This window comes from Typopeltis vanoorti, chromosome 1 (genome assembly GCF_054136105.1).
Source record: "Typopeltis vanoorti isolate ZY-2024b chromosome 1, IOZ_Tvanoo_1.0, whole genome shotgun sequence".
In the NCBI taxonomy this organism is placed as follows: Eukaryota; Metazoa; Arthropoda; class Arachnida; order Uropygi; family Thelyphonidae; genus Typopeltis; species Typopeltis vanoorti.
In genome coordinates, this window is record NC_143549.1 from 152,858,688 (window position 1) to 152,882,247 (window position 23,560).

The following is a 23,560-nucleotide window of genomic DNA, read 5'->3' on the forward strand; positions in this document are numbered from 1 at the left end:
AGCAAATGAAGTCTGTAATGTAGAAGTTATTTTCATGTAAGATGTCACACCTTATTATTAAAATACTCTGGATTAGAGTTAGTTTTTGGAATTTTTTTCCACTTGGTTATACTATAAATTAAAGATACCACGAAAATTTCTTGGTGTCTTTAATTTATAGTATAATCAAATAGAAAAATTTCCAAAAACTATCTCCAATCCAGAGTATTTTAATAATAAAGTGCAACATTTTTTGGCTACGCATATATGAAAATATGATTTCTCATTACTTCAACTTTAGTATCACCTCTGGGGTCTGGCTCCCACTGATGAGACCTCAATAAAAGTTGAAACTGGTCTGGATAGTGATCCTTCCCATAATGCATAGCATTATACATGTCTGAATCTGTAAGGATATGTGCTTTGCATTATGGGATACTGAGGCAAGCGATGTGAGGTCATTAGCTTCTTTATATGAGTTGCCCAGTCCTTGAAATACTTCAGGTGCAAACTTTATTTGCTTACACTTGGATAAAGGATTAAACCAAGTATATGATATCTTGGTATCTCTAATTTATAGTTGTTATTTTATGTTTAGGGAGAATATGAAGCAGCACTAGACATATTTGATAATGAAGTGAACAAAAGATCAAAATCTGGGCTATTGCTAGATATAGTTGATGTGACATCACTACTCTTTCGATTAGAATTGGAAGGTAAAAGTTACTGTTTTGATTTTGTTATTGCCATTCATAAAAATTAATATGATTTTATTTCTTATTTATTACATTAAGGATTGTATTTCAACTCTATGGATGAATAACCTACTTATTACTTCTGGCAATACATCATTATTCACTGAGCACCTTCACTGCACACTAAACTATGCCATCATTTTCATATCAAATAACCATGTGTATGTCTTTAGTGCTAATTTTTTCTAGATCCTCTTCAGTATCATGTTTCTATAATTGAAGAGTGCTACACTTCCAGCTCCTCAGCCTCGGGCTGAAGAGAGCCTACAGTGATAACCTTAAATGTCCTTTCAAAATAAGTGAAAGTAAGCTTTCTTGATAAAACTTCATATATATTTTTTTTAATAAATCTGTATTTCATTATCAAGCATATTAAATTTTTAACTAATCTCTAACATTTTAAAATCTCTAATTCCCTGTTAGTAGACCTTCAGCAGTAATCTCAATGTGAATGACAGAATTTTGTGAATGAATATGATATATATTCTGAATCATTGTTATAAAAAGAAACTCATTGGTTTGTTAATTTAATATCTACTACTATATTAAATTAGCTTTCTCTGTTCAAATGAAAGTTGACTAATGATTTTGAACTGAGCAAGTTGATGCTTACAAAAAACTTGCAGATGAGAATATATTTTATGTTTCTCGTGGAAAGGCTTAGACGTTGGTTATGCATTTTTTACTAAGTAATTTAAGGAAATTACAACGTCACTAGGATATACATTAAAATAAATTTTAATATACTTCAATATTTCGGCAACGTCACGTTGCCATTTCAAGAAACTTAAGAATAAGACACGTGCACGCAGGCACAACAGGCAGTAAATGAGGAACAAGCAGGAAGTTATTATTTCCCCTAAAGTCCTGATGGTGCCCCCCTAGTGGGCAATGTTGGTATTCTTGGGCGATTGGGCTGAAGGTCTTATGATGTAGGTTTCCCAAATTTGAGGCAATCTCATGCAGCCAAATTTGTTGAGGTTTGGATTGTTTCTTAGGGCTGAAGCTGATTCCATGAAAAGCCTTTCATGCTTGTATTTACTACGGTGTACTATCGTGGCTTTCTTCCACTGTATTCTGTGTCAGGTATCCAGTGCATGGTCACCAAAACCAGAGTGGCTGTACTGGTGTAACCGAATGTAGTCCTTGTGTTCTGAAATTCTGATATTGGCTGTCAAGTCCTAACCTGTTTGGCCAAAGTAGGACAGCTTACAGCTGCAAAGGACCTAGTATACACCAGGTAGGTCTAGGGGGGGGGGGGGAGGTCTTTAGTAGATGTCGTATAAAATAGACCAAATAGACCTTAAGCCACGAAATTCGGTCTGTTTTATACAACATCTCGTGCACTGCAGCGGAGAAAGATTTTTTTTCACCTTTAATCACCAAAGCTTATAAAGGGAACGCAATAGTATTGCTTAACCAAAAGGATTACACAGGTAAGCTGAAAGCTCTATTGTTAGATCGGGCTACTTACCTTCCTATCGAGTACAATCCCACCAACTCACAAATTAGAAAACTCCACAGGCTCCTTAAGAAGGTCACTTCTTGGCCTGTGGAAATCACTAACAAATTAAAACCATTTAACTCCATACCCCCTCCCCCCCCCCCGTATTTATGGACTCCCAAAAATACATAAGGAAAATGTGCCATTACGTCCCATAGTAGATGGCATTGATTCCACCACATACAAACTAGCTAAACATTTGGCCAAAGCTCTCTCACACTATACTGGCAACACACCTTCATACATAAAAAAACTCAGCCCACTTCAAAGCCAGCATAGAAAACCTTACACTCAAACACACTGACATAATGGTCAGTTTTGATGCCTCCTCCTTATTCACAAATGTCCCACTCAAAGAATCCTTAGAGCTAATCCAAGCAAAATTTCCTCCCGATATCACAGCCCTTTTTCAGTTCACAGTGAACTCGGGCTATTTCGTTTGGCAAGGAAAATTCTCCAAACAAATAGAGGGGACAGCCACGGATTCTCCACTCTCCCCACCCTTGGCCAACTTAGCCTTAAACTCTGCCCCACAAAAACCAACCATTTGGCTTCGCTATGTTGATGATGTGTTCGCTATTTGGCCACATGGCTCCGATGCACTTATCTCCTTCCTAACACATATAAACAACCAACACCCCACCCCTAGAATCAAATTCACCCTGGAAGAAGAAAAAAACAACTGCCTTCCTTTCTTAGACACACTAGTCATCCGCCTGCCTGATGGAACCTTGGTTTTCTCAGTCTATAGAAAACCCACTCATACAGGCAGATACATTCACCAACAATCCTGCCACCCCTCCTCACAACAATATGGAGTCATTAAGACACTACACAACAGGGCTAAACTTATCTGTTCAAATGACAATGCTCTAACCACAGAACTAAACCACGTTATCAACACTTTCTGAGCCAATGGCTATCCCCCTCCCGCCAAAAAAAAATCCAAAAAATATTGAAACCAGTAAACCACAACCCCCCCCCATCACACCAAGGATTGCTCTAAATCCATCACCTTACCCTATATCCGAGGCACCTCGGAAAAGATTACAAAAATCCAAAAAAACGTGACTTAACTTCTTGTTACAGACCATATAAAAAATTGGCATCTCTTATCCGCTCTACTAAAGACCAACCTCCCCCCCTAGACCTACTAGGTGTATACCAGGTCCCTTGCAGCTGTAAGCTGTCCTATTTTGGCCAAACAGGCAGGACAGGACATAAAAGGCTCTACTAAAGACCAACCTCCCCACAGGTCCCTTGCAGCTGTAAGCTGTCCTACTTTGGCCAAACAGGCAGGACAGCCAATATCAGAATTTCAGAACACAAGGACTACATCTGGTTTCATCAGTACAGCCACTCTGGTCTTGCTGACCATGCACTGGATACCTGACATAGAATACGGTGGAAGAAAGCCACGATAGCACACCGTAGTAAATACAAGTATGAAAGGCTTTTCATGGAATCAGCTTCAGCCCTAAGAAACAATCCGAACCTCAACAAATTTGGCTGCATGAGACTGCCTCAAATTTGGGAAACCTACATCAGAAGACCATCAAGACTTTAGGAGAAATAATAGCTTCCTGCTTCTTCCTCATTTACTGTTTGTTGTACCTGCGTGCACGTGTCTTGTTCTTAAGTTTCTTGAAAATGGCAACGTGACGTTGCCGAAATATCGAAGTATATTAAAATTTATTTTAATGTATATCCTAGTGACGTTGTAATTTCCTTAAATTACTTAGTAAAAAATATTTTATGTTTATGCACAAAACAAAACAAAAAATGTTCCTGAACTTTGCATAGTGTAAACTTTGGTCTTTATGTATCAGATCATCCCAAAAGTAATGTCATTTTTTATATCGTACTTGTTCAAACATGTCTCAGCTTGTCTAAACATGATTTTTTAAAGCTTTATGATTACCCCTAAGTTCAGGCAACCTTCATTCTAAGGAATTCCATCTTGCAAGAACATCATACGTAAGTTATTGTTTAAATAACCCTTTATTTAAAAGGCAACAGATGCTGCTGACTATAAAAAATGATTGTGAACTAGAAATGTATGGTGATAATGTTTGGATGTGCAAAAGTGCCAGCAATGGTCCCAAAAATTTTGACAAGGGAACTTTAGCTTGAAAGACTCCCCTGCATTGAGTGCCCTGTCTCTGTCTCTTTCAATAATGATATGCTGGAAGTCACTATTGCAAGAAATGCGAATATAACTGTTGAAGATTTACCAAAAGATTTTAATTCATTGATCAACCATTCATCGCCATTTGCAAGAACTTGGAATAGTGTCTAAGCTTGACAAGTAAGTTCCTCACAAACTGACGAACAACAGTCAAAGAATACATCAACATCTGCACTTCTTCCTCAACAGGTTCAATCTCTGTGTTTTGAGTCATACGTGTAGTCACCGGTGATGAAAAGCGGATACTTTACAAGAATGTTAAGCCCCGAAGGCAGTGGGTTCACTCATGGGAACAGGCTAAACCTCAGCTAAAACAAGATCTTCATCCTCAGAAGGTTTTGTTATGCATTTGGTGGCATATTGTTGGTATATACACTTTGAACTCTTGCCACAAAACCAAACAATCACAACTGAAGTATACTGTAAACAACTTGATCTATGGAATGAAAAATTGAAAGAAAAGAGGTGTTCTCTGGTCATTCGAAAGGGTGTTGTTTTTCAGCATGATAACGCAGGTCTTCATAGCGGAAGAATCATCTGTACCAAGATTGAGGAACTCGTGGAACAACTGGGAAAAGCTTCATTTTCTATATTCTCCTGATCTTGCACCTTCAGATTACCATTTATTTTGAAGTTTGCAACATTTCATTAATGAAAACAATACAATACATTACAGGCACAGAAATTTAGCCTGTGCAATATTTTGCCTCCAAAACCTCTTCAATTCTATAGAAATAGCATTATGAAGCTTTCACAATATTGGAAGAAGGCTATTGATTCAAATGGAGAATATATACTTGATTAAATTAGCAAGTGATTTATCTTTTATATCTTTCTAAAACTTAATGACATTACTTTTGGGATGACCTGATATCTTCAGCTAACTCCATTTATGCTTTTTGTATATTTAAAAATGGTTTGTCATTTATATAATTATATTACTAGATATTACTATTATATATTACTATTACTACAGTCATCCCTCAACTTATGTCTGTTCAAGTTATGTCCATTTGAAGATACGTCCGTGTTCCCATAAGGGAATAAATCACATTTTCAACTATACTTTAGAACAAGACGCAAGCGAGTGTAAAGTAAAAAGGTTTCTATTTAGCAACAATTATTCATACCTAGTGACAACAGCGCATTCAGTGACGACTTCACTCGGCAGTCTGCATGTGTCTTCAAAAGTTTCTCTGTTGATTTTGTGTTTGAGAAATAGGTTATTTGTGTATTTATCAGGGGTGCTTAAGGGTCAAAGCTGTATAACTGAGAGGAGACCTCCACATAGCCTTTAAACGAATGCAGAGAACAGACAACGGCTTCTGACCTAATGTCCAATCCTCATCTTCACATGGTGCACCCTCTTGGGTATCTACTTGGATACCGAACGAATGAGGATGGGCTGGCAATTTGGGATTTAGCCGACCAAATTGTATTCTTATTGGTTAAACCAAAATAAAAATGATGGTATGACATGACAAAATTACATACCGGCTTTGGCGCCACCCAGTTAAACAAGGCCCCTGTTGTTTTTGCCAGGGAACCAGGGCGAACAGCGAAAAGTCAGCTACTGGAACAAATCTAAAAACAAACCCCAACTCAACATCACCAGAGTTAAAGATCAGTACTATCAACATAAGAAGCCTGAATGGCAAAGAAATGGAGCTAGCTGATGAATTAGATAAGTACCAGATCGACATAATAGGGGTGACTGAAACAAAAAAGACAAAAACTGGTGAGATCTTTCTGAGCAATAAATACAAAATGTTATATTCAGGCAATGACAATCAAGAAAAAGGAGTAGCCATAGTATTCAACACAAAATACGAGGCTAAACTTCTTGAATGGCAGTCAGTCTCAAGTAGAGTAACGTGAGCAAATATGAGAATGGCGAACTGGACAATGAGACTTATTTGTGCCTATGGTCCCACAGAAGGTTCTACTAAGGTAGAAGTGGAGGAATTTTTTGAGGCTTTAGAAAAAGCATCTGACACAATGAAAAAGGAAAAGTTGGTCCTTGTTGGGGATCTAAATAGCAGAGTAGGAAATGATTTTCAGACACACAAAAATATTTTGGGAAAATTTAGAGAAAAGTGCAAAGCTAATAATAATGGCAAATATCTGTTGGATTTCTGCTCAGGACATGGACTGGTTATTACTAACACCATGTTCCAACATGAAAATGTGCACAAATTCACATGGAGAGAAGAGGCAAGGAATAAGAAAAGTCTCGTTGACTATGTTATTGTTGATAGTGATATTTTCTCCCTGGTGCAGAACACCAGAGTGTACAGAGGATTTGAAATTGGAAGTGATCACTATTTACTCTTGAGCAGGTTAAAATTGAATTTCATATTGAAAAGAATAACATGTAAGAAAGTTTTAAAGTGAATAAAAGTTGAGCAGCTCTCACATGTGAACTGTAGACTAAAATACACGAAGATTATTGAAGAAAAAATGAAAGAGTTTGAGAACATGAATCAAACCTTGGAGATTCAGTGGCAAACTCTGAAGAAAACTTTGATTGATTCTGTCTGAGAGGCATGTGGTGAGGTTGTCTGCAAGGATAAAAAAAATCAGAACTCCATGGTGGACACAGGAAGTTAAAGAGGCAGTGAAGGAAAAGAAGAAAGCATATCAAAAGTTCCTGTCAAATAAGTCAGCTTGTGCTCTTAGAGAATACAGAGACAAATGCAAGAATGCTAAACACTGTGTAAAAGTGGCTAAACAAGAGTCATGGGAAGACTTTGGCAAGAACATAGAAAATAAATATCAAAAAGATATTCTGGTGGTTGTTAAAGAAACTTAGGAATGGAGGTAAGAAAAAGGAGATAGAGATGATAAAGGTGAAATGAATACGGGAGAAAAAGATATCCTTGAAGTATGGAGTAATTACTTTGAAAGGCTGTTAAATGAAACAAGCAGTGATGACAGCACAGTGGTAAAAAACACTGACCAGGCATGCAGTCAGGAATACATATCCATACTTGAAGTAGAAAAAGCCATGAAAGGCTTGAAATGTGGAAAGGCAGCAGGAGTTAGATGATATTTGACCAGAAATGCTGAAGTATGGTGGTATAAGAGTCTTACAGTGGCTGCACTGCATAGTTCAGAAAGCCTGGACAGAGTGACGATTTCCTGATGATTGGAGTAGAGCTCTCATAGTACCCATATATAAAAAGGGAAGTAAAACTGAATGTGAGAATTACAGAGGTATTTCCCTACTGAGCGTTCCTGGCAAGATCTATGCAAGTATACTTGAGAAACGGTTGAGAAGAATTATGGAAGAAAAGCCTGGTGAAGAACAAGCTAGATTCAGGCCAAATAGAGGCTGTCAGGATCAGATCTTCACTTTACGACAAATAGTCGAGAAAGCATGGGATATAACAAAGATCTGTATTTAAGTTTTGTCGATTTGGAAAAGGCATATGTCAAGGTGCCAAGAGAGAAGCTATTCAATACACTGCAGTTATATGGTGTCAATGGGGCATTATATCAAGCAATACTTAGTCTTTATTTGAGTTGTAAGTCGGCAGTTAGAATTGAAGGAAGTACAGGAAGATGGTTTAATGTTAAATCTGGTGTGAGACAAGGATGTACGTTATCCTCCCCCATCTGTTATTCATTATCTATATGGATCACATTATGAAGGAAAGCGGTATTAAACATGATATTAAAATTGGAGATGTTAATGTCAGCTGTTTGCTTTATGCGGATGATGTTATACTTCTAAATGAATCCGCTACAAGTCTGCAATATTCTCCGACTAAATTGAATAGCTGTTGTAATAGATATGGTATGAAGATCAGCAATAAAAAGATAAAGACAATGAAAATAGGCAGAATCATTGAAAATAAATTCATATGGAATAAGAGAGAAATTAGTTTGAACATTAAATTAGCTGTATACAAGACGGTGTTCAAACCAGTTTTAACTTATTCATCTGAGAGCTGGGTCAGAAGTAAAACACTTGACCAAAGACTAGAGACCGCAGATATGAGAGTCCTGAGAAAGATTATAGGCATGAACAGATGGCATCAATGGCAATATCATATTAAAAACGAGGATGTTAGGAAAGAACTTGACATTGTCAACAACATCCAGGAATGCGTTAGCAGAGCTAATCAGTGGTATGGTCACTTAAACAGAATGGGCGAAGAAAGATTAGCAAAACGAGTGTTCTCTGCCAGGTTGGCTGCGAAAACGGCTAGAGTAAGACCAAGATATAGGTGAAATGATACATTACGAAGTGTCTTAGACGATTGAAATATAAGATCTGATGATGTTGGAGTCTTGACAAGTGACAGACTGATTTGGAGGAAAATTGTAGATAGGAAGTTAGTAATGATGTAATTTTTTTCATGTAGTACTATCATATCCTGTACATCCCTTGAAGGTACATGGCAGGAATTTGATGATGATGATGATGGTGTATTTATCATTAAATATTTCGCGATATTTTGTGCAACATGGTCCCTACACGCCCAATCAAAAAACCTAGTGAAGAATCACAGAAAAAGAGGTGAGCAGTTGATCTTGAATCAAAGTTGCAAGTTATAAAACTATCCGCACATGAGTTCGGATAGTCTCATTCTACAGTGATGGGCATTTTGAAAAAAATAATAAAATCATGAAGGCTCTGGAAGGATCTGCTTCCATTAAATCGATGATAGTGACGAAGAAATGACAAGGTCCTATCAGTGATATGGAAAACCAACTTACATCAGAGGACCTGAACCAAAAGCGCATACCCCTTAGCATTATGACTATAACCGCTTAAGCACTAAGAGTCTCTTCAACATGCTGAAGGAAAAAGCATGACCTGATTACAACTACAAATTCAACTCCTCTTCCAGTTGATTCATGAGATTCGAGCAGAGTTTTGTACTGCATAATGTGAAAATATATGATAAATCTTCAAGTGCTGATGAAAAGCCTGCCAACGAGTTTGTGGAGAAATTGGATAAAATTATTATGGGGCAAATGTCCAATGCTAAAATCTGTATTACGATTCTGTTAGGGTTGGAGGTGGGGTAATGTGGCTAGATATAAACTGAAACCAATTGTGATATGGCACAGTGAGAATCTATGAGCCTTCAAAAACATTCGGAAGCATACTCTTCCAGTTCATTATTGGAACAATAAGAAGTCGTAAATTACTCAAAAATTGTTTGAGGATGCCTTAATCAACTGTTATGCTGGTGAAATGGAAAGCTATTGTGTGTGTGTGAAAGAAAATGTAGAATTTAAAATTTTATTAATTCTAGATAATGCTCCAGGTCATCCAGCTTACATTGGTGATCTTCATCCCAAGATCAAGGGCATGTTTCTCCCTCCAAACACTACTTCATTGATCTAACTGATGGATCAGGGGATTCTTTCAGTGTTTAAGGTTTATTATCTATGGAGAATTTTTCATAAGCAATTTCTGCCACTGAAGGAAGTGATGAGACTCATAGAATTCTGCAAAACATTCAATATTTATCATGCCATTAAAAATATTGCTGTGGCTTGGGACGAAGTGACCTCTCAATGTATGAATGGCATATGGAAAAAATCTCTAAAAAGGTTTGTGCACGATTTGGGAAGTTTTGAAAAAAAATGAAGACCTTTTAAATTGAGCGAAGAAATAGTGAGCCTAGCAAACAATTTGAATCTCGAAGTGAATGATGACTACATAATTCAACTCATAGAAAGTGCCTGTGAAGAGTTTACCAACAAAGAATTGGTCGAACTCGAGGAACAACATGTTGTAAAAGAGGAAGAACGAGAAAAGAAAGAGGGAAAAGAGAAACACGAAGAGGTAGTTAAACAATTCACAGTGAAGGGTCTTGCAGAAATGTTCTCTGAAGTTAGCGATGTTCTCAAATTGGCAGACGACATTGACCCCCAATGTTGAACACTACTTATTAGTAGAAAGGAAAGTACATGATGCGTTTGTTTGCTATAAACAAATTTATGATGAAAAGAAGAAGAAGAACAAGCAAAGCAAATTGGACATTTTCATCAAAAATCAAAAGCGGTCCTTCACATAGGGAAGGTAATTAAGATGTGATTGTGGAGAAAGATTTGGGTGTTTATTCTGCCACTGTTTTATAGTAGCAGTAAGACACAGTACAGCTTTATAAAGTTTAAAAATTAAAATGACAGTATACTTATTACAGTTAAGTTCCTAACCCCTATAACTCTGTTGATTTAATGTATCGACTTACGTCCGTCCGACTTACATCCTGCCAGATGGAACGGAACCCAGACGTAAGTTGAGGGATGACTGTAGTAAAATATTATCAGGAGATCAGTGCACTCAGTTGAAACATACAAACATGTACATTTATAACTGTGAAAAATAACATAGTTATTGAGACTTTCTTCTTTCTCGTCCTCTCTCCATGTGAATTTTTGTAACATCATGTTCATGATGTTAATAAGACTGGTCCATGTCACAAACAGTGATCTAGCAGATGTCATTATTAGATTTGTTGTTTTCTTCAAAATTTCTCAAAACATTTTTATATGTCTGGTATTTATTTCTTACTATACTCTAGGTTACAACGACCAACTTTTTCTCTTTCTTTATATTAACCTTCTCTAATGGCACAGATAAGATCCATTGTCCAGTTCCCATTTTAATGTTTGCTATTCAAGATTATTATACTTGCATTTAGTGTTGAATAACATATCTTCTCTTTTCCTTTCCCTGATCATATTGCCTGAAAATAGATATAGAAGAATCTCACCCATTTGTCTTCCTAACACCAGTTATGCTTAGTATGGTACTTCTTTATTGTTATTTCTTTAATGGTACTTCTCTAAAAGAAGTACTCTGTCAACATATTTTGCATTACTGAAACAAAGAAGATAAAGAATAGATGAATTTCTTCTAAATAATAATTATATATGTTATTATACTTGAGAAGAAATTATATTCTTATTCATATCCTTTAACCAAGCATAAAAAACAGTTTTGTACCTGAAGTATCTTCAAGACTAAACTAGCCTGTAGTTATAGAGAGAGAGAGACCATAGACTTCCTATCGGTTGCCTTAGTATTCATAATGCAAGTCAACTAGTTATAAGTTCATATGCCTCTTTTGTTTGCTTACACTTGGGTAAAGGATTAAAACAATAATATAATTTCTTGTCAAGTATAATATGCTTAATAACTGAATAGTGAGAACTTTCTTGTATCTGGAGTATTTAATAATGTATTGATATACACCATTTTACTACTTGTATACAGAAAATATATGATACTATATTGAATTAACCTTGATTTCTTCCTGGATCTGGTTCCCATTGGTGTTATCGATACAAAATTAATAACGGAAAACTTGCGTACAAAGATTATTTAATAATATAATTTTCGCCTGTGTGTCACAGGCATCTTCAGTACATTCTAAGCTCAAATTAAACAATAACTGACAATTCCAAAAAGTGCCATCTAAGTAGCTGGTGTAAGATAACTAAAAAGGTCGATAAATTTCCTAACAAAAAAAAAAAAAAAAATTTATACAATAAAAAGTTAGGAAAGATTAGCTGATTTATAAAGTACTATCTCCTATAAAGGGGATAGGCATAAGCCGTCGGATCTGTTTAAGTTAAGAGAATGAAGTAAAGTTTCACATGTTTCTTTATAAAGCCGTTCCACGAGAAACCGACTTTTGTGAAGGACTCTTGTCTCTCTCTCCAATGAACTCTATGTCTAGTGAACATGGCATGTTTTGCAAGTCCAGACTTTTCAGGTTTAAAGTATTCAATATAAGATTGGCGTTCTTTTAGCCGAATAGAGGCAGATCTTTCTGTTTGTCCGAAATAAGATAATCCACAAGAGCACGGAATCTGGTAGACACCTGGATAATTGAGGTGTGGAAGCTTGTCCTTAGGAGAAGTGAGAAAGATGGAAATTTTTCTAAACAGTCAAAAGGCAACAAAATTATTCAGTGGTTTTAAAACTTTTGCTATACTTTCACTAATGTCTTGTACATAAGGGATATAAATGCATGTTATTTCTTCTGTATTTGAAGAGGAAGACATATTAAAGCTACTCAAAGCTCTTTTAATGAAGCAATTCTTATAACCATTAGATAGAAAGGAAGAAGTTATATAATGCAGTTCTTTCTGTAAAAGATCTTCTGAAGAACAAAAGGAGTGGGCCCGATGAACCAGTGTTTTAATAGTTCCTGCCTTTTGACTGGGATGGTGATGAGATTTAGCATGGATATAATGGCCTGTATGAGTCTTCTTTCTATAGACTGAGAAATGTAGGTTACCATGTGGTTGACGAAGAATTAGAAGATCTAAAAAGGCTAACTGCTTATTTGATTCTACTTCTAGGGTAAATGGATCCTAGGATGAAGTGCGTTTAACTTAGTGAGAAACTGAAGTTCATCAGAAGAGCCATTCCATACAGCAAAAATGTCATGAACATATCTGAACCAATGAGTAGGTCTGGGAGAAATGTTGATACATTGTTCAAAATGTTCCATAAAGAAATTGGAGATAGCAGGAGAAAGAGGATTGCCCATTGCTGTTCCTTTAATTTTGTAATACATTCTGGTTATTTTTCCTTTAAAAATAAGTTGTATCAACAAATTGAAGGAACAGCAATTTTAATGTCTTCCTCTTCAAATACAGAAGAAATAGCACGCATTCCTATCCCTTATGTACAAGACATTAGTGAACATATAGCAAAAGTTTTAAAAACCACTGAATATTTTTGTTGCCTTTCGACCATCTAGAAAAATCTCCACCTTTCTCACTTCTCCTAAGGATTAGCTTCCACACCTTAATTATCCAGGTGTCTACTAGATTCCGTGCTCTTGTGGATTATCTTATTTCGGACAAACAGGAAGACCTGCCTCTATTCGGCTAGAAGAACACCAATCTTATATTGAATACTTTAAACCTGAAAAGTACTTGCAGAACATGCCATCTTCACTAGAGTTCATTAGAGAAAGACGAGAGTCCTTCACAAAAGTCGGTTTCTCGTGGAACGCCTTTATAAAGAAGCATGTGAAACTTTACTTCATTCTCCTAACTTAAACAGATCCAACAGCTTACGCCTATCCCCTTTATGGGAGATAGTACTTTATAAATCAGCTAATCTTTCCTAACTTTTTATTGTATACTTTTTTTTTTTTTTGTTAGGAAATTTATTGACCTTTTTTAGTTATCTTACACCAGCTACTTAGATGGCACTTTTTGGAATTGTCAGTTATTGTTTAATTTGAGCTTAGAATTTGAAGATGCCTGTGACACACAGGCGAAAATTATATTATTAAATAATCTTTGTACGTGAGTTTTCCGTTATTAATTTTGTATCGATATGTCTACTCACGGTATACCTCTTTTAAAAACCATTGGTGTTATCTCAATCCTCCAACAATTTGGGATGGACAGAAAATCTGCTATCCATCATTGAAGGAGCCTATACTAATACAACCACCTGCCTTCTAGTCAATGGGAACCTATTGGACCTAGTCAGAATTCAAACAAGAAGGCAACCTTGCTTGACTCCTAGTCCCTTCTTTGCACTGGTTCTGGAATCTTTTTTCAGGAAGTTGGCAATTCATATGTTGTGCAAGGAATAACACCTCCCTCAACTATGAATGGAAAAAAAAAGTATTAGCATATGCTGATAATGTAGTGTGGACACTGAAAGATGGGTCAATAATAGATTTTTTTTTTCTTTTTTTTTCCTTTTTTTGGTATTTTGTAAAAATGACAGTCAGGCAAAATCAAAAGTTTTTGGAAAATGGGATCATGGAGACATTCCCTTTGGACTGACCTCTAAGAGAGAAAAAAATCCTCTCAGCATACTTGGAATTCCTTTCTCCACCTGTCTGCTATCACAACTTCAAGAACAAAAACATTAAAATAGACTGGAAACTTGGACTACATTCCTTTTCTTCTAAAGCCATTGCACATAAGACAATAATCGTACCTACTCAGTTGAACATAATAAATACTACAGAACATTATAGGAACTGAAGACAAACAGTTATACAAAATTACTATATACTTTTTGATCCAGCCAGTACCACAAAGTTAAAAAGTAATTTCTTCAGCTATCAAAGAAATTACTTTCTAAAATTCCATAAAATATTCCAGACCAATCGTATATGTGTAAACCTTCTCTAATAATACTTCAATTTTCTTCTCCTCCCCTATTTGGAATAAATTATTACAATAGTTCAAAAGCTGAGATTGTCCTTAATATTACAGTATTCTCTGCTAAACTCTAAGACTGCTGCATCATTCTGGCACTGACATAGTTTCCATTATTAACAGTAGAATTTAGTATAAGGAAATCTTTAACCTCTTTTGCCATGAAACTTCAACAGTTGAGTACTAACAATGACACTCTATTTAATGACTTCTAATAATAAAGTACCAATGATACCCTAACAGGAGATCTTGCTTGTAGAATTGCACATGGTCACCTTCTAATAAATGCCATCAAACAGAGGAACTTTAACTTTGGAGATCTAATCTGTGACAGATCAGAAACACTAGAACATGCATTCTACAACTGCTCTCTTGCCCTTCATATTGGGAACAGACTATGTAATGTGTTAGGCATTTCATCACTTATAAAACAGTTTGATATCTATAATCAATGAGTTAAAATATCATTTATGGAAAGTTGGAAAAAACAAACAAACATGGCTTTGAAAACCAGCAATATGACATAACATACAAATTCTTTACAATATTGTGTTTTGAAAATTCTGTTGTTCAGTTTGGCAGTTTTGTATTTAGAATGAGGCATCCTAGGAGATACTAATTTTTGTACAAGTCTTAAATTATGCAGAGTAAAACTTTCATACATCCATATTTCATCATTTCTGGGTGAATATTTTCTATCTCAGCTACATTTCTATATTTCAAATTCTTAATAACTTAGTGGTAGATACTTAGGGTAGAATAAGTTACCACATCACTGTTTTGTCTACTACCTTTATTTAGCAACCTTTTAAAGCAATTAATCTAGGCTTCCAAAGTATCTTCAGTTCTCATATCAACTTTATTATCTGATTCATTATACAGTACTCATTCCTCCATTTATGAAGGAGATCTGGAAAGTTCTGATAAACACCTGGAACAAAAATGATGTTGTTTATTAGGACTTTCCAGATCTCCACCTCATATAAGCTTTTTCAACAGCCTCCAGAATACTTGTTCTTCAGTTTGTCTTTGAATAGTCTCCCTATTTATAATATTTTTCCTTCCATATTTTACCAATCTTTTCATGACTTGTTTAGCTACTTTTACACGCAGCTTGGATCTCTTATTTTTTTCTCTTGTAGAAAGGCTTATACGTTGGCAACACATCACTATTAAATTATTTAAGGAATTCGCAATTTAATGCTTTATTATTAGATCAGGCTACCTACCTCCCTATTGTATATAATCCCACCAGCTCTCAAATTGGAATCCATATGCTCCTTAAGAAGGTCACTTCCTGGCCTGTGGACGTTACCAACAAACTAAAACCTTTTAACTCTAGACCCTCCCCCCAAATTTATGGACTTCCAAAAATTCATAAACAATCTGTGCCATTACGTCCCATAGTGGATGGCATTGATTTCCACACATATAAATTAGCCAAACATTTAGCCAAAGTGCTCACACACTATACTGGCAACACACCATCACACATAAAAAACTCAGCCCACTTCAAAAGCCAGTATAGAAAACCTCTCACTCCAACATACTGACATAATCATCAGTTTTGACGTCTCCTCCCTATTCACAAATGTCCCACTCAAGGAAATCCTAGAGCTCATTCAAACCAAATTTCCTCTCGATATCTCAGCCCTATTTCAGTTCACAACGAACTCAGGCTATTTCGTTTGGCAAGGAATATTCTACAAACAGATAGAGGGGACAGCCATGGGTTCACCACTCTCCCCACCCTTGGCCAACTTCTTTATGGAGACTTTTGAAGAGAAAGCCTTAAACTCTGCCCCACAAAAACCCACAGTTTGGCTTCGCTACATGGATGATGTGTTTGCTCTTTGGCCACATGGCTCAGATACACTCCACTCCTTCTTAACACACTTAAACAACCAACACCCCAGAATCCTGTTCACCTGGAAAAAGAGGAAAACAACTGCCTCCCTTTTCTAGACACTCTAATCACGCGCCAGCCTGATGGATCCTTGGTTTTCTTTGTTTATAGAAAACCCACCCATCCCTCTCACAACAATATAGTGTTATTAAAACACTATATAACAGGGCAAAATTAATCTGTTCAGATGACAATGTCCTAACCACAGAACTAAACCACATCCTTAAAACTTTCTTAGCCAATGGCTACAACCCCCAAAAAATATTAACCACTAAACCACACCCCCCCCCCCTTTCACAATAAAGATTACTCTAAATCTATCACCATTTCCTACATCTGGGGCACCTCGGAAAAAATAACCAAAATCCTTAAAAAAAATATGACTACTTGTTACAAACCATATAAAAAATTGGCATCAAAGACCGACCACTTTCCCTAAACCTACCTGGGGTATAGCAGGTCCCTTGCAGCTGTAAACTGTCCTACTTTGGCCAAACAGACAGGACAACGAATATCAGGATTTCAGAGCACAAAGACTACATCTGGTTTAACCAGTACAGCCACTCTGGTCTGGCAGACCATGCTCTGGATACCTGCCATGGAATACGTTGGAAGAAAGCCAAAGTAATACACTGCTGCAAGTTTAAGTTTAAGTACGAAAGATTATTCATAGAATCTGCCTCAGCTCTAAAAAAACGTTTTAACCCTCAACAAATTTGAGTGCATGAGACTGCCCCAAATTTGGGAGACTTACATCATGAGAACATCAGCCCAATGGCCAAGACAACCCAATATAGCCCACTAGGGGGCACCATTAGGACTTTAGGAACAACAATAATTTCTTATCTTCTACCTCATTTGCTTTCTGTAGTGCCTGTGTCATATTTGTATGTTCCCATGAAGGTGGCAATGTGACGTTGCCGAAATATAGGAATATTTATTAAAGTTTCTTTTAATTAATATTCCAGTATACGTTGTGAATTCCTTAAATAATTTAATAGTCATATTTTTTCTCTGTACTTTCTCAGGCATATGCTGATTGACTTTTTAGGAAGTCTTGATGCACTTTTCTGGGACTGCCTCTTTAACTTCTTGAATACACTACAGAATTTCCACTTCTTCCTGTTTTTCAGGAACCAATCCTTGGAAACTCATCTACCGATGAATTTCCAGGGATTGGTTCTTGTTTTGAAACTCTTTCATTTTTTTTTTGTACAGATGTCTGGATGCCTGGAGTATAATTACTTTGAAAGACTGTTAAATGAAACAAGCAGTGTCTAGTAGTAGATGTTCAATAGGAATTCAAACATGACTACATATCAACACTTGAGATAGAAGTCATCAAAAACTTGAAATGTGCAAAGGCAGCTGGAGTAGATAATATTCGACCAGAAATGTTCAAATATGGAAGTGTAAAAGTTTTGCAGTAGTTACACTGCATAATTCAGAGAATCTGTTTAGAAAAATTCCAGATAATTGGAGTAGTTCTCATAGTTCCCTATAAAAAAAAAAAAAAAAATTTAAGAAAAGGAATAAACTTGAACGTAAGAATTACAGAAGAATGTCTCTACTAACTGTTCCAAGTAAGATTTATGTAAGTATTCTTGGGGAAAAAAAAGTTGAGAAAAATTGCAGAAGGGAAACTTGGAGAACAAGCTTGGTTCAGTCCAGATAGAGATTTCAAGATCAGAGTTTCACTTTATGACAAATAGTTGAAAAATCATGGGAATATGACAAGGATCTGTACTTAAGTTTTGTAGATCTAGATAAAGCATACAACTAAGTACCTGGAGAAAAACTTTTCAAAACACTACAATTTAATGGATTAAATAGAACATTATATAGAACAATACATAGTCTATATTTAAGTTTTAAGTCAGCAGTTAGAATTTGAAGGAAACAGAGGAAGATGGTTTGACATAAAATCAGGGGTAAGACAAAGATGCACATTATTTACACTCTTATTCATCATCTATATGGATTGCATTATGAAAGAAAGTTGCATTAAACCTGTTACGGGAATCAGAACTGTCAAACTTAGCACTTTGCTTTATGCATATGGTGTTATAGTTCTAAATACATCCGATGCAAGGCTCCAGGATTCTCTAGTTACCAAATTCCATAGCAACTATAATAAATTTGGTAACTAGCAATTAAAAAACCAAAAACTCTGAAAATAGGTGAGAACATAGAAAACTTGAGGTGCATTCTCAATGTAGAACCTATAGAACAAGTAAAATATTTCAGCTATTTAGGCACAGTTTTTAGTGAAGATGCAAATTAAATTTGGAAATTCTTATAGACATGCTTATACGTTGGTTATGTCTTAATAAATCACTTAAGGAATTGACAACGTAGATACGAATATAAATTAAATTACACTTTAATAAATATTTCTGATATTTCGGGAACGTCATATTGCCATCTTCAAAAGGAACTTACAAAAAATGGCACGTGCACTTAGGCACTACAACACAGTAACTGAGAATGAAGTGATGAAGTTATTGTTCTCCTAAAAGTCCTGATGGTGCCCTCTAGCAGGCTAAGTAGGTGTTCTTGGCCGTTGGGCTGAAGGTCTGCTGATGTAAGCCTCCCAAATTTGGGGCAGTCTCATACAACTAAAAACTTGTTGAGGTTTGGAGAGTTTCTTAGGGCTGAGGCTGATTCCATAAATAGTCTTTCAAATTTGAACTTGCTACGGTGTATTATTGAAGCTTTCTTCCACCATATTTTGTGGCGTGTATCCAGAGCATGGTCTGCAAGACCAGAATGTCTGTACTTATGAAAATGGATGTAGTCCTTGTGTTCTGAAATTCTGATATTCGCTGTCCTGCCTGTTTGGCCAAAGTAAGACAGTTTACAGCTGCAAGGGACCTGGTATACACCAGGTAGGTCTAGGGGAAGTGGTCTTTAGTGGGCGGATAAAGGATGCAATTTTTCTGTATGGTCTGTAACAGGAAGTCAGGTCATGTTTTTTTAAGATTTTGGTAATTTTTTTCCCGAGGTGCCTCGGTTGTAGGGAATGGTGATGGGTTTAGAGTAATCCTTGTTGCGCAGGGGGTAGGGGGGGTTGTGGTTTGTAGGTTTCAATATTTTTTGGATTTTTTTTTTTTTTTGGCAGGGGGGTTGGCCATTGGCTGAGAAAATGTTGAGGATGTGATTTAGTTCAGTGTTTAGGACCATGTCATTAGAACAGATTAGTTTAGCCCTGTTGTATAGTGTTTTCACCACTCCATATTGTTGGGGGGGGGGGATTGTTGGTGAAATGTACCTGCCTGTATGGGTGGGTTTTCTATAAACTGAGAAAACCAAGGTTCCATCAGGCTGGCAGGTGACTAGTGTGTCTAGGAAAGGGAGGCTGTTGTTTTCCTCTTTTTCCAGGGTGAACTTGATTCTTGGTTGTTGCTTGTTTAAGTGTGTTAAAAAGAAGAGGAGTGTATCTGAGCCATGTGGCCAAATAGCGAACACATCATCAATGTAGTGCATCCATATGGCAGGATTTTGTGGGGCAGAGGCTAAGACTTTTTCTTCAAAGGTCTCCATAAAGAAATTGGCCAAGGGTGGGGAGAGTGGTGAACCCATGACTGTCCCCTCTATTTGTTTGTAGAATATTCCCTGCCAAACAAAATAGCCTGAGTTCATTGTGAACTGAAATAGGGCTGAGATATCGGGAGAAAATTTAGCTTGGATTAGCTCTAAAGTTTCCTTGAGTGGGACATTTGTGAATAAGAAAGAGACATCAAAGCTGACCATTATGTCAGTATGTTGGAGTGTAAGGTTTTCTGTGCTGGCTTTGAAGTGGGCTGAGTTTTTTATGTGTGATGGTATGTTGCCAGTATAGTGTGTGAGTGCTTTGGCCAAATGTTAGCTAATTTGTATGTGAGAGAATCAGTGCCATCCACTATGGGACGTAATGGCACATTTTCTTTGTCTTTTTGGGAGTCCATAAGTACGGGGGGGGGGGGTATAGAGATAAACGGCTTTAATCTGTTGGTAACTTCTAGGCCAAGAAGTGACTTTCTTAAGATTAGTAAAGTAAAGTTAGTAATGCCCCAAATTTGGAAGGCTTACATCAACAGACCTTCAGCTCAACAGCCATGAACACGTACTTAGCCAGCTCGAGGGGCACCATCAGGACTTTTAGAAGAACAATATCTTCATCACTTCATTCTCAGTTACTGTGTTTTAGTGCCTACGTGCACATGCCTTTTTTTGTAAGTTCCTTTTGTAGATGGCAATGTGAAGTTGCCGAAATATCAGAAATATTTATTAAAGTGTAATTTAATTTATATTCGTATCTGTGTTGTCAATTCCTTAAGTGATTTAGTAATAAATTTAGAAATAGACAACTGAATTTGCAAAGTTGGTATGGTGGGGAACCAGTTGAATAAATTTATATGTAATAAGAAAGAAATTAGCCATAACTTTAAACTAGCAATATACAAGACAGTGTTCAAATCAGTTTTAAGTTAGGATTTGAGAGTTGTGTTAGAAATGAAGCACTTGACCAAAGACTAAAGTCAACAGATTTGAGAGTTCTGAGAAAAATTAGGGGAGTGAACAGATAGTAGCAATAGCAGAATCATTTAAAAATGAAGATATTAAGAGGGAACTTGGCATCGTTAGGACTGTAAGCAAAGCTGTTAGGATATTGTAGGAGTTTCACATTTAAGACTGTGAGCAGAGCTAATATAAGTGATAAACTCAAACTGTAGAGGAAAGAATTGTTAATAGAACAGTTACTTGATGGTAAGAAAAAAGACCCAAAGCAAGACCAAGATTTAGTTGGATTGATGCAGTTTGAAGTACCTTAGAAGATCAAAATAAAAGTCTGGTGGTGTTTATAGTTCTAACAAATAACAGACAAGTAGGAAGTTAGTAATACCATAAACTTTTTACATAATCAAATTAAGTAGATATTGAATCCAACATTATTTCTTTGCCGAATAAGAAACTCAAAGATAGAAAATCTATCGAACAGTTTAATGCCGAATATAGAAAACTATAAAAGTTTGGTGAGTCCAAGCGTAAGCCAACAGGTGATACATGCTAGGGCAACTCGTAGTAAAGGTGGAGTAAGCTCCAATCACTGTCCTTAGTATTTTCCCATAATGTAAAACACAAATCCTAGGAGATGTATGCTTTTATACATTATGGGAGGTCATTACCCAGACCGGTTTTGAGCTTTTTTGAGTTCTCGTCAGTGAGTAGGTAGACCTAGATGTAAATACCAAGGTTGCAGTAATACAAAGCTTATTTAAAATACAAACTTATTTAATACTGACCATTTACAAACAAACTTACATTATAGCCTACCAGTTTCGCCAGCAAACTGTCTGGCTTTTTCAAGGTGTTTACAGAAAGACATAAAAACTAGTAAATGCAAATTGAAAGGAACATAAAAAATGTTGTAAACCAACTAGTAGCTAAAGTTACACATTCGCATGACAGAGAGGACTTATTGTTCTTCATTATCACGCATGGCGTGTTTGTTGTAAACGTGTAATGTGATTACTGGCTAGCTGTAGTTCAGATTGATTTAGAGAGAGGATCAGGTTTTTCCACGAACTGTTTAGGATTGCAACCTGATTTTTGTTGAAGTTTCTGCCAATTGTTAACACTATTGTGGCTTCCTTGAATAAGCGATGTCTGTAGTCGTCATCCAGATATGGCATGGAGCTGCTTTGCCACTCTATCATGTAGTTAGACGTACAGAAATGATGTGCTAAGCCGGAAGAGATACTTCTGTTGTGGTTTACATCACCAACATGTTCTTTTTGTCTGATTTCTAAACTCCATGAAGTTTGTCCGATGTAGGCGAAGACCACAGGAGCAAGGAATGTAATATACTCCTGGATATTTGTAGAATGGCACTTTATCTTTTGGGGATCCTAAAACTTGTCTGATGCTGGTGGTTGGTTTGAAGACCACTCTGATGTTGTAGGCTCTTAGTATTCTGGCTATTTGATAAGAAATTGACTTGATGAAAGGGATCACTACAGTAGAAATGTGCTGGGAGCGTGATTCTTCTTGTCTGGGGTTGTCACTGTATAGATATTTTTTGATGATGTTTGGAGGATATCCATTTTGTGATAATGTGTTGGCTATTAGTGAGAATTCAGTCTGTGTATCCTCCTCTTCTGATATAAACTTTCTGACCCTATATTTCAACATGTGGATAATGCTCAGTTTCTGTGTCTTGTGATGGTTTGAAGTATAATGAAGATATCTTCCAGTATCTGTGGGCTTTCTGTAAATAGATCATTTGACACTATTTGATTGTTTCTTTATCAAGATGTCTAAAAAATGCAGTTGGCTGTTGTTTTCCACTTCCAGAGTGAATTTTATCTTGTTATGTATTGAGTTGATTTTATCCACAAACAATTTAAGGTTTTCTTAGCTGTCTTGCCATATAATGAAGATAACGATAGAGTGGCAAAACAGCTCCATGCCATATCTGGATGACAACTACAGACATCGTTTATTCAAGGAAGCCACAATAGTGTTAATAACCGGCGGAAACCTCAACAGAAATTAGGGTGCAATCCTAAACAGTTCGTGGAAAAACCTGATCCTCTCTCTAAATCAATCTGAACTACAGCTAGCCAGTATTCACATTACACATTTACAACAAAAACACGCATGCATGATAATGAATAAAAACAATAAGTCCTCTCTGTCACGCGAATGTGCAACCTTAGCTACTAGTTGGTTTACAACATTTTTAATGTTCCTTTCAATTTGCATTTACTAGTTTTTGTCTTTCTGTAAATGCCTTGAAAAAGCCAGACAGTTTGCTGACGAAACTGGTAGGGTATAATGTAAGTTTGTTTGTAAATGGTCAGTATTAAATAAGTTTGTATTTTAATTATAAAACGACCAAATATGTTTAGTTTACAAAGCTTATTTCTTTACTGTACGAGTCGCCAAAAGGTGCACTAATATATTACTGAGATAAAGAGCCAATAGGCTTCACTTCAGCAAAGTAAATTTATTCAAATTAAGTGGATATTGAATCCAACTTTATTTCTTAGCCAAATAATTAAGCCCCAGCATGT

The 23,560-nt window shown here is 36.3% G+C and overlaps 1 protein-coding gene across 1 annotated transcript in view; it reads left to right on the forward strand.

Moving 5' to 3' along the window:
* LOC150110549 (tetratricopeptide repeat protein 38-like) overlaps window positions 1-23,560 on the forward strand; it is a 193,740-nt gene that overhangs the window by 135,641 nt on the left and 34,539 nt on the right. The window contains exon 10 of the mRNA XM_090401169.1: window positions 578-695. Coding sequence (XP_090257295.1) covers window positions 578-695 — 118 coding nt within the window. The remainder of the gene's footprint in view (window positions 1-577; window positions 696-23,560) is intronic.